Source organism: Eptesicus fuscus, chromosome 16 (genome assembly GCF_027574615.1).
Source record: "Eptesicus fuscus isolate TK198812 chromosome 16, DD_ASM_mEF_20220401, whole genome shotgun sequence".
In the NCBI taxonomy this organism is placed as follows: domain Eukaryota; kingdom Metazoa; phylum Chordata; class Mammalia; order Chiroptera; family Vespertilionidae; genus Eptesicus; species Eptesicus fuscus.
The window spans coordinates 57511207-57523118 of NC_072488.1; the positions used below are offsets into that span (position 1 = coordinate 57511207).

The window sequence follows — 11912 nt, forward strand, 5'->3', positions numbered from 1 at the left end:
ACCGCAAGATGGCAAATGTGATTCCATGGAATGGACTCTCATCTAACTGTTCTCTTCTCCCACCAGTCCCCAGGACTCCCCTCCCCAGCTCAGCCCCTCCTCAACTAATCTCCCAAAAACGAATCCTGAAAACTTACCTTGGTGCATTAACTTCAGACAAACTCTTTATAACTTATCATTTAATCCTATGCATTCCGTTACCACACCAATCTACTGAAGTGTAGTTACTATGAAATTACACCTCAGGATCCATCACTGCACTCCCAGGCATAACCACAAACTTTGCTTAGTAACTGAGATTGTGATCTCTAAGGCCCTCCATCTGTCACCTCAAGTAACGGTGCATATACCTTACAATTAGCTTGCTAAAGAATATGTCACCAAAAAAGCAATCGTGCCACCCTTACATTCAAAAGTACACTAACTGGCCCATACCTGGTTGACAGGGAGAAGAAACGATTCCTGTGCATTAAGCCACCACCTGCAGAGACTGGTTTGGTCTGCAGTGAAACACTGTAACAGCTTTTGAAGGCTCCTTACACTCATAGGTTGTTACACACACACCACTGAGCCCTGTTAATTCACTTAGTGAGCAAGAAAGCTGCGGGTTCATGTACTCAGGATTATTTTCATGGGCAGAAAAACATCTGCAAGCACCAAGAACTTCCAAGGTTGGAAGGAGTTCAGGAGCTGTACCAACAGCAGTAACGAAAGGAATAGCAGTAATAAAATTTCTGGCTCCTTTTCCCGAGGAGGGGTGCTAATAAAGTACAGTGGTCGCTTGGGACCCTGGGGGATTGGTCCCAGGACTCCTGTGGATACCAAAACCCATGGATGCTCCAGTATTTGCATGCAGGCGACAGCAAGGTGTGCCTGTACATCACTTCATGCACATGGATTCAGAGCAACATTCGGCACACACGGCAAATTCGAGTTTTGCTTTTTGGAGCCTGCTAAGTTTTTCCTCCCGACTCGGCCCCCCAAATATTTTCCATCTACAGTTGGTGACCCCTCCCTGGATATGAAACCCGTGGATACAGAAGGCCGACTGTATCACTCAGATTTAGCATGAGACATGCAAGCAAATGTAGCTGCTGGTGTTTTTGTCATCTGTGCCTGCCACGTCCCCGGTGTGCACATCCTCTGACAGACAAGTGACCAACCCTCTAAGGTCTTTCTCTCTCTGTGACATGGGGACAGACCTGCACAGTTCTCACCTCACTGAAGGTTATGAAGACCAAGACCTACAGAATTTGCCAATCAAGATTTGTCATTGTCTTCTAGCAGTTAAGGATCTCCTCTGGTGACTTTGTGTCCCTTATGTTTTCATAGTATTAATATTCAATTTCTTAAGTCGATAATGCTGCTAACTTGCTTGTATATGGTCAAAGCAGGAAGGACTAATTTGGAGCAGAGGTAATGGAGTCCCAGTTGAACCCTGATGAAGAAACGAGCCTTTCCCACCAGTGGGGGACAGCGATTTGAACCCACACACTCATCACCCCCTTGCTGCCTGTACTCAAAGTCACAGGCCAAGGGTGAAGGGTCTAACCAAGCTTGTAGTTGCCAATGTCTAAACATCGGGACATTTGGCATCAAATCTGCATTCTTGCATTATCTTACAAGAAAGCCTACCGACTGAGACCACACACCCCCAGGGCCACAAGTGGGCGAGAGGGGGCAAAGGCTCTCCAGTTTACCCTAATCCCACCAGGTCAGCTTCCTCGCTGCTGGTACTGCCAGGTGTTTCTGAGCATTGATTGCCACTCCGCGTTCAGACCCTAAAACTGCCTTTCATCCCTGAAATAAAAACCCATAATCGAATCTCATTAGGACCATGTTAAAACTCTCTGAGCCAACAAAATAAGCCCAAAGCAGAATCTGAACAGAAAACACCATGTTCATGGTTCTGTGCTGGCACTGACTACAGGTCAGTTTGCTTCATCTCTTCACACTTCTGGTTATGTTAAGCTCCCTGCTGTAAATGCCTTGAGTCCTTTCCAAGTGGAATGTCATTAATAAGTAAATCTTAGTGAACCGAACTTGCCATGTCACACAGTGACAGCAGCAAAGGACTCCAGCTTTGCTGCCCAAGAAGCTGATGCTTGGACCTCAATTTATTGCTGCCACAAAACTTGGTATTTTTTTAAATGTTGGTTTGATGTCTTGACACCTCCTCCATTTCTATCAAAACATGGAATAAATCGGTGAAAGGATTCTAAAATGGGCTGTAAACGCCCCACGCTACAGCCTCTCAGTAAAGAGTCAGCCAGCCACAAGTCCACGGCCCCTTCCCCAGAACTGCTTACCCATTGCATTGAGATAATGGTTGAAGGCCTGGCAAGGAGGACTCGGGGTTTGTGTTGATTTGTCACAACTCATGGGTGCTGGGCTCCTGTCTGTGTCAAAAGAGAAATACCCACTGGAGGATCGAGACAGCAGGGAGGATCTTCTCACAAAGATGAAAAGCGGGGATCTGGTAGCAAAAGGCCCCGGGCTGGCCGGTGGGGCCAGCGGGCCCTGAGGGCTGCCGTGGGGGCAGCGGTCCCCTTCGCCTTCAGGATTACCTTGTGGCTCTATCTGTACAGAGCTGGGGGCCCCAGGCCGGAGCTGAGGAGGCCGCTCCGTGGGCTGTAATTGTCCACCTTCTCTGTCACACTCAGAACTTACATCAGAAGGTTGCTTTGCCATTTGGTCTTTTTTTCTGCAAGTAAAATAAAAACTAAGATTACCTTAAGCAAAATAATCACAACGAATAACTAAATTAGCTAATTTTCATGTACTCGTTAGAAATGAACCAATACTTCAACAGTAAGTATGTTTCTCTGACCATCTTCCAGATAAGGATAAAAACATACGTAAAATAACAAGGGCATTATTATTTGTGTTGGGGGCACTAAACTTCCTGCCACCAAACAAAACACAGTGACAACATCAATGACTGGCGGGGCTGGTGCTGGAACACATATTCAAGTTTTGGGGGAGGCAGCGGGTCTGAAGCCTATTCACAGGGCTCTGCTCAGAGCCCACTGGACTAAGCCAGAACCTCCCGGGGATTCTGATTCCTTGGTTCCCAGGACTAGACCCTGCGCTTGGGGCACAGGAGTGCGCGCAGAGGCAGCAACTGCAGCCGGCTGGCCGCGCTCCCTGCTCCGGCCCCATTGTTCTGCCGAAAGTGCTGAGGGCAGCAAGTCTGGGGAGCTTTGGCAAGGGCCGTCCGTCGTAGTAAGTGCGTCACAATAGAGTTTGTAACTCTGAGCCGCTCGGCCCGCTCCGCTCCCGCCCGTCCGTCCGAGGTCCTGCCCGCGGGGGCAGCGCAACGCACCCACCCGGCAAAACTTTCCGCAAGTCCAGCGGCACTGTTAGGTGAGCACCTCCAAATTGGGGGTCCCCGAAGCTGGCCCCGGGCGCCCCGACAAGTTAACAGTAACCCCGCACGCTAGGCAACCCGGAGCGCGCGGTTTCTTCACCCTTAGATCCTCCATCTCCCCACGAGCAAGCTAAAACTCACGTCCGACCCTTCCCTGCCGAGCGTCGTGTCCGGGCCCGGGCCCCGCGGCGTCGTGCCCGCACCCTTCGCCGACCCGGAGCCCCCAGACCGTCACCGCGAAGGCGGCGCACCAGACAAAGCCAGGGACCCGCGCTCAGAGGCCGCGGGGCGGCGCAGAGCCCGCAGCTGGCCGCGTGCCCACTGCCGCGAACCGCTGGGCCGCCCAGGGTTCCACGCGCCGCGCCTCTGTCCCGCACCGCCCCGGCCGCCGCCGCCGGGAACATCCTCCCCTCGGCCGCTCCTCCCCTCGCGCACTGCGCCCGCCGTCGCCGGCTCTGCCGCCTCCCCGCGCCGCTGGCGCCGGTGCCCGCGCCCCCACGCTCCGGGCCCCAGCCAATCGCCAGCCGGTAAGGGCGGCGCCTACCGGCTAGGCCGCCAGAGGCCAAGCGATTGTTGACAAATTCGCCTCCGCGCGCGGCGCGGGCCGCGGCGGGGACGACGGCTCCCAGGACTCTGGACCCCAGTGGACCGGCTACCCGGCCTACCCCTCTGCCCGTCCCAACGCCGCGCGCGCCTCAGCGGCTCCCGCCGTCCAGAGGAGCCGGCCACCTAGGTCCTAGGAGACAAAGCAGGAGCCGCAGGCAGTCCTCTGACTCCGGTCCCCGCCGCTGGCCGCCGCCTCCCCCCGCCCCCGCTCAGGTCCGCCCCCTCCCCCGCCGCAGCACTCATCCTTTCCAACTTCCTCCCTCTTCCTCCCTGAGTGCCGGGGTCAAGCACCAAATCTTAGTGGCCAGCCCGAGGGCAGGGCACCTCTAGCAGCACCGCGAGGAGTCGGGCTGCGCTTGGGCACGCCCGAGTCACTAAGACTACCCGACCGGCCCCACGGACGGAGCAGGTTTGCTGCCCGCGGTTGTCCAACGAGTGGCCCCGGGGGTGGAGGAGGAGGCCTTGGTCTCTCGCTGTCCGTGGCTCGGGGAGCCTGGCAGGTCCGCAGAGCGATCGCAGACGGGGCAGGGACCCGAATGCGTCCGAGAGCGTGGACCCCTCGGCCTGATGTGCACAAGAAAAGCCGAATCTCGTCAGTTAGTCCCCAGCACAGTTCTGCAAATCCCCGGCATCGAGCGCGCACCAAAGACCGGCTCCTGCCGCTCGGCCCGCGAGACTTCCCGGCCGGGCGCTCAGCTCAAACGGCGCAGCAGCCTCGGTTCCCGGGCCGGCGCGGGGAGCGCGCGCTGCCTCTCCAGCGGCCCGAGACGCTGCACCACCCCGCGCGCCGCATCACGGTCAGGTCCATAGTTCCACTAAGCGCTAGCAGACTCCCGCAGGACGACATCTCCCCAAAGTGGACCTGCCTGGGGAGAGGACCCGACCCTCTCTGATCGCCGCTTCCCGCCGGGCTACAGGCGGGACTGGGCGTGTGTCTCGGCCAACACGTGCGCGGGAAGCGGGCAGGAGGTGGAACGTGTGGCTCCGGCGCCCGTCATCCACGCGTCCCGCCCCCGCCCGGGGATCCGGAGATATTTACCTTGCGTTTCTCAGTCCGAGAGTCAGAGTCAGACATTGGGGGGGCGCGGGCCAGGGGAAGGCGCCGAGGTTGTGGCGGCGGGGACGGGGTGAACCGAACAGCCCCAGGCAATGCTGGCCTCAGTGGGCAGGGCGCGCCAGACGTCTGAGAGGACCCGGCGGCGGCGGTAGTGGCGACACGGGTCGGAGCGATCAGAGGAGCTCAAGACCTGTAGGCGGCGCGGAGCGAAGTGAAACCTGCGAGCTTGTGCAGCCCAGCTCCCCGCTCTCGGCCTTGCACCCGTGCCCAATCACTGTGGGCCCCGCCCCCGCCAAGGCCCGCCCCGCCCCGTCCAGTCCCGCCCCTTGGCGCTACGGTCCCGCCCCTCGGCGCTGCGTACCCTGGGGGCGCTAGCCCAAGCAGGTAAAGGCGGGGCCGCCGGCCGGTTCCCGCTGCGCGCGCCGCCCGCCGAACACCAGCCCGGGGTGTTTGCCGAGTGACTCAGGCTGCGGGCTGCCGTGAGTGCACCCTTCCCCCACCCCAAGCGCATCTTCGACTCTCTCTCCCGGTGGCGGGCGCGCTGTGCGCGTGGAACAGAGGGGGCGCTCCTGGCACAGTGAGGCCGCCCGCTGCCGCCCTCGGAGTCTCTGGAGGCGGCCCAGACCCCTGGACTCGCAGCTGGAGTTTCTCTTAGCCGCTCTGGGGCGAGCGCGAGGACCGATTGGACCCTAGAACGCGCGGGATCACGGTGGACAAGGGCGCCTCTACGCAATCCCCACTCCCAGAGTCTGATCCTCGGGCCGGACCCGATATTCGGGCTGCTCATCTTCCTCTGGGGCGCCTTGCTCATGCCACCTGCTGGGCTGCCCAGCCTTTCTCCCGCGCCAGACCTCCACTAAGCGGTGAAGCCATTAGTGGGCAGAAACCAGAACAGAGCGCCCAGCGACCCCCAAAGCCTCTTTCTGCAGCGCGGTTGCGAGACGGGAAGCGAGCGTGTACCGAGCAGGTAAAATAAGGAAATGAAAAAGTAACTAAAAAAATCCTTTTAAGAAAAAAGAAAAAGAAAAGGACCAAGAAGAGCTACGGCCTCCAGGTGAGAGAGAGGGTGGTGCCTCCGCCCAGTTGGGATCCTCAAGGATTTTTGGGCTCAGGGAACTGTCCTTTGGCTTGCTGAGGCCGGTCGGTGTAGGCGGCCGCGGGGTTCCAGCCTGCATGGGGAGCGCAGTACCTGCAGTCCCTCTGCCTGCGCGCCTTATCCCCTTACTTCTTGGAATCCGAGATCCCAGCCCTCTCCTTCCCGCGCGCATCCCGTGTTTCTTGGGGTCCGCACCCCCACCTGTCCTCCCAGAGCTCGTCCTGCGCGCCCCTCCCTGAGCTCCCCAAGCTTTGAGACTCGCGATTTGGTGTAAGGTCGGTCCAGAGAAGAAATAGCTCTCGCCGCGGGGGAGCCCAGGCTAGACGGATTAAAGAAACACAATTTAGGGGCCCGCTGTAACCAGCACCCCCTGATGGTAAAGGGATGGTCCTCGGTATTGTCCCGCTCTCTGGCCACTTGGGTCAGTTTTTGTTTGTGAGCAGATACAGAAAGGCACCGTGACCGCACAGCCCCAGATCAAAGTCTCAGTGCAAACTCGAGTGAGTCCTGAGTGAGTGAGTGGCCAGAGGATGCAGGGCAGTGGGGTAGGTTTCCCTGTAGAAGGGTAGGACAGGCGTGGACGTGGCCAGGTGGACGCAGAGGCCGGAGATCTATCCTGACCGCGATTTGGAGCGTCTGCTCAGGATTGTCTGTGACAGCCGCGGCGAGCTTTGCGCGGTTACCGCTTGGCGTGGCACCGGGAACCAGTCATAGAACCGGCTATGCCCGCCAGGAACCCCACCACTCCCCGCTCCCAGGTGCTCCGGGCCTGGACAAGGCAGGTAGGGGCCGGGAAAAACAAAACAAACAAACAAACAAAAAACACGCCGAGGGTGTCGCCTGCTCCGCGCAGCTCCACCGCCTCCTCGCTGCCCGCTCTAGCAACCCGATGAACACTTTAAAAAACAAAAGCGTGGAGGAAAGCTACCTATTAGGTGCTTTTATCTGGCACACAACCTGGAGGTCGGCCAGAAGGCGGCTGTTTAGTTCACCCAGACTGTGCTGGGGAGTTTGGGCGAGGGCCCCGCGCCGGTGGCCGGGAGCCCTTCCCGCCCAGTCCCTCAGCATCCAGAGGTCCTCCTGAAACCCGCCGGAGGAGGGGCAGCGTGAGAAGGGTGTTCGTTTGGCACGGATGGCGCCTTGCGGGCGCGGGCGGAGCGGAGCGGTGCCTCCTCCACGACTCGTGGAGCGGGAGGACGGGGAATGACTGGAACAGAAAGGGCCGCGGGGACCTGAGACACGGGAAATCCGTGGCCCTCTCCAGGCACATGGGAGTCGCCAGGGTCGTCTCTCCAAATCCCGAAACCTACTTACTGCGGTGCATTGCCCGCTCGGCCACCCCACCCTTCGCAAGCCGCAAGATAGCCTTCGCGTCGCTTCATTTCTTTATTTAACGTGGTATCTGCGCTTCTAGAGAACATAGTACAGTTGCCCTTGGTGAAAACGTTATCCGCGCCCTGTCCTGCGGCCGGGTGCCGCGGACCTGGGCCGGCCGCTGAGCTGGTGCTGGGAGCCCCCAGCGCAGGCTCCCGTCCAGCCGCACATTTCCTCGCAGAGTCCGGGAGGCTCTGACTCACTGGAGCCGCTAAGCTGAACCTCTGCCCGCGGGCGTTTGATGTCTGTGCTTTGATTTTTTTTTTTTTTCCCACTCAGCACCACAGTTTTTCAAAATCACTGGGAATCTTAGGCACCGCTGCCAGCGGGAGACTAAGGGTTGCACCGGCTGTGGGGGTCCCGCCGGAGCTTGAGAGGTGGCATGGGTGGTCGGGAAATAGGGAGAGGGCGCAGCACTGCGTGCACTCCCTTCCAGACAGCCGGGTGAGTCTCGCCAGCCTTGGCGGGACTGGGCTCCGTGGCCGGCCTCTGCTCCAGCTCCAGCGTCAGAGAAGCAATGTGGGTGGCAAATGCCAGCGAACCACCATCCTGCCCCTACATCCGCTACAACCTGGCGCCGGGTTGGGGCCGCCTAGAGCGCGCCCTTTCCTGGGCCTGGGGCTGCTGCAGCGCAGGGTAGAATGGCCCGCGGGTTGGCGATTCCCGCGATCTGTGTGTGCAGATAGGTGTGTGGAATGTTAAAGGCAGAGATCACCCTCAGGGCATCATCCTTCACGGAGTCACACAAGTCCAGCAACTGCAAAACAGGACACAAAGGATCAGATGCTGGCTCACTCACAGTGGCTGGACGCCCACCCCCAAGCAACCGTGCACCCAGCAGCCGGATTTCCTGGGACCAGGAGGGTAAATACCTTCGATTTTGAATAACTCTCGCAAGCCTTTTTCATCTTAGAAATTCTTAACTCGGTGACACCTAGTCTGGCAGAAGCCCACTTATTCCGTAAAATTTGGGGGTGGACTCCAAATCAGCTGGAAGCTCCAGACCAGAGACTGAGAATTTATTTTTCCCCCTCCTCTGCCCACTCCCGCAGCCCTCCTCCTCCCTGGGGTCCCCTCCATAGTGCCTGGAGTGCCACCCTCTGGCGCTCACAGGCAAGTGAACTGGTAGAACTTAAGAGCGATTGAACTTCAGAGACCAGCTGGGTTCTCCCCAGCAGCGCTCCCCCCACTCCACCTCCCTTGTCTCCTCCCACCCCCACCCCCACCCCCCCCCCTAGGGTGACAGCAGGCCACAGCTCCTAAAATGCCAAGCAGTGGTTAACTGCTTGGGGGGGGGCGAGGGGGAGTGAGGGCATTGGCAACTGTGTGTCTTCCACAGGGCTGCTGCTGGAAATCCACCACCTGCAGTTAGCACCAAGGAACCCCTCCAAGGCCTCGCCACCTTCCCGTGTCTTCTACAACCACTGGATAAGACATCCCAGCAGAAGGGAGGGGGAGATGCAGTCCAGTGATTTTGGAGACACTGCAGTGGGTGTATTTTATTTCCTTTCCAGGGTTTAGATGCCAGTACATTTTTATCATACACCCCCCATCACAGATTGCTTTTCTAACAGTAAACAAGGGCTTCCCTTTCCATTAACTAGCTACATACTGTTCTCTATTTTTCACGTTGTCAGTCAGCTGTAAATTTCTTTCACCAAATTACAGTTCACCCCAGGTGTAGAGGGTTTACTTGGATGGTTTTAAACACATCACTTAACCAGCCACACCTTTGCCCTCCTGGGAGGGGTCATCCCTGGAGCTACACTGAAGTTGTTGGACCACAGCTCCTTGGCAGCAGTCCAAAATGCAATCCCAAGTGTTCAGAGAAGGGGCATGGGTGGTCCAAAACTGGGGTGAGGGTGGCAGGGGGGAAGAGCATGAGTTGTCAGAGTCCAACAATACAAACCCTCTCCCTTTCAAATGTGCTCTATTACATCAGTAATTTCTAATGAAAACCTTCATTCTTTATGCACTGTGGTTAAGCACCATCAAATCAGTACTGAAAAGACTTTGATCATATTTGCAAGATGCACCGTGATGAACTTTCGCTGACCAAGATTTCAAAGTTTGTAATTAATACTCTTGACAAATCCCTGACTAATCTGTCAACTCTCAAAGTCTTTAACCACAAAGTTCAAAACCATGAGATGGGTAGTCCCTATACCTTCTACATATTGTGATACCAGTATTCAAGATCATTTTTCATTTGCGTTTGCATTAGGAAACTCAACCAATTTTTTTTTTCCATATAGTTAACAATGGGGAAAATTCAATTATTTGAATGAATGTTGTATGAAAGAGTATGGGTTTGGTCTGTCTGGTGCCAAATACAGAATAAGGATCCAGAAGTAGAAATTATACGAGGCAGATTTTTATTCAATATTTTTATAATTTTAAAAATAATATAATAGACTGCATTTAAAAAGAAGGAATTGATGGCTGGTGCAGAAGAGGGTTGCCTCACTCGCACTAGTCCAGAGAGTAACCCTTCCAATGACACCGAAGAGGAAGCTGTGTGCTGACAAAGACCAGAGGTTGACTGCTAAGACTCTTTAGCATCCAGATGAAAGGATCAGGCATCGTTCCTGTTATCATGTGTTTCACGGTGATCCCAGGTATTCTCCCACTTCTGCCTGTGAGGAGGAGGCTTATGATGCTCATCCTTTCACTTACAGAGTATGCACTGGGGTCCTCGCCTGCATTAGGGACCATGTGGGGCACTGGAGGCTTCGTGGTGCTCCCTGTGGGACTTCTTAACAAATATGATCTTAATGAAAAATAAACTTAGGTAGGTAATGTAGCATGGATTATTATACAGTTACAGTATATATTATTACCAGGGAGCCCTTTAGGACTAACCGAAGTACTATGAAAGTTTAGTTTTCTTACCAAACATACACTTCCATATAAGTATAAAAATGGTGCATGTTGTAGGCCCCCCACCCCATCCTGCCAGTATGTGACCCAGTTATGCTGGGCAAAGCACCCCAAGCCCACCATCTCTACAAAGAAAATTATGGTGAATAGCTTCTGCAAAAGCATAAATGAAGAGATGCCCTTTCAAAGTAAAAGAACATGAACAAGTTGTTTTTTTGTAAGTTTTTGCAAAATGTTTTTAAAAGGACAGACCCAAAGTGGAGGCGGTATCGCTTTAAAAACAATAAGAACCTAAGAGCCACTGGAACTTCCCAGTGAGTGGAATTTGAGAATATCTACTTTGAAGACAGCGGAAATACTCGGCCCACACAGGGCAGTATGTGGGTAGGTTCATGTGTGGATTTCGGGAGGAGATTTAGAACATTTAGATCATTTTGGCTTCCCACCCACACCAAGTTGCAGTAGGTTATTTCTTTTCCTTCTCTTTTCGGCTCTCCCTGCATTTTCCTTGTTCTGGTTGGGAGAGTAGGATGGCCCCGGATGGGCAAGGACTGAGCTTTGCAGCCTCCTAAGCAAACCCTATTTTCCCGGGGTGCTTAGGGTGCAAGGTGGCCAGTGCACTTGCAGCAACACCCAGCTATTCTTAAGACTCTGAGTACAGGATGTTCCTTCCTCTTTCCATGTCCCCCACCTCTGCTCATGTAGAGTCCCTTACCCCAACTTGAAATGTCCCTCAACCACCCCTTTCTTGCCCAGGCACTGAGATACAGTCTCTCGATCCTTTGCACCAGCTGCCTGTGACTTGCCTTGACCAATGCAGAGACAGTGACGTGGTGTGAGTTCCCGTGGTTGGGCCTTCAGCAGCCTTGCAACAGCCACCTTGCTCTCCTAGAACCCTGAGCCCACTGGCTGGCAGGAGCCCAGTCAGCCTTCGGGAAGATGAAAGGCCATGTAGAGGAGGACCGAAGGGCCTTGCCAACAGCCAGGCCTACTGCCAGTATGTGCGGGAAGTCATCATCTTGGACCCCCTAGTTCTATTGAACTAACATGACCACAGCCATAGTGTTAACTGCAGAACCTCGTCCTGCCCTGTTCCTAACAAGACATGGAATCAACGTTTCAGCCTTCAATACACCACTCACAAGCAACACTTGTGAACACCACTCACAGGTAACACTTGTAAACCCTTAACTGCTACCTCTTGAACCCCCACCCTGAGTCCTGGAACAGGAGCGACATCTGAGTCTTGCCTCCCATCTCAACTCCCAAATAAAGCTCTTTTTTTTTTCTCTCCAAAGCTGGTGTTATGCTTGTATGTGCATCGGCAGTGGACCCTTGTTCGATAACAACAGAGTGATCTGACCTAAGAATAGAATCGCCCAGTTGCCTATCCACAGAACTGCAAGAAATGAACAACTGTCACTTTATGCCACTGGGCTTTTAGAGTGGTATCTACACAGCAATCAGTCACTGAACCCGATACCTTCCTTAAAATTCAAACTGGCGCTCAGTGGACAAATTAGCATTCA

The 11912-nt window shown here is 55.2% G+C and overlaps 1 protein-coding gene and 1 long non-coding RNA gene across 12 annotated transcripts in view; one reads left to right on the forward strand and one right to left on the reverse strand.

Annotated features, from left to right (window-relative positions):
• Positions 1 to 5282, reverse strand: part of BCL2L11 (BCL2 like 11) — a 46124-nt gene extending 40842 nt beyond the window's left edge. For 3 of the 11 annotated variants that reach the window (XR_008558623.1, XR_008558622.1, XM_028136906.2), the window contains exons 1-3: positions 3512 to 3813; positions 2568 to 2704; positions 2310 to 2399 (exon numbers count right to left, since the gene is read on the reverse strand). Coding sequence is in view for 9 of the 11 variants with exons in the window: in XM_028136906.2 (XP_027992707.2) it covers positions 2310 to 2399; positions 2568 to 2704; positions 3512 to 3774 (490 nt within the window). In the remaining 2 variants the exon portion in view is untranslated. The other 8 variants (XM_028136893.2, XM_054728483.1, XM_028136899.2 and 5 more) reach the window with 7 other exon arrangements.
• On the forward strand, positions 3274 to 11674 carry LOC114229118 (uncharacterized). Its single transcript, XR_003615202.2, has 2 exons — positions 3274 to 3366; positions 11140 to 11674. It is a non-coding gene; the product is annotated as an uncharacterized LOC114229118 (long non-coding RNA).
• The last annotated feature ends 238 nt before the right edge of the window (positions 11675 to 11912 follow it).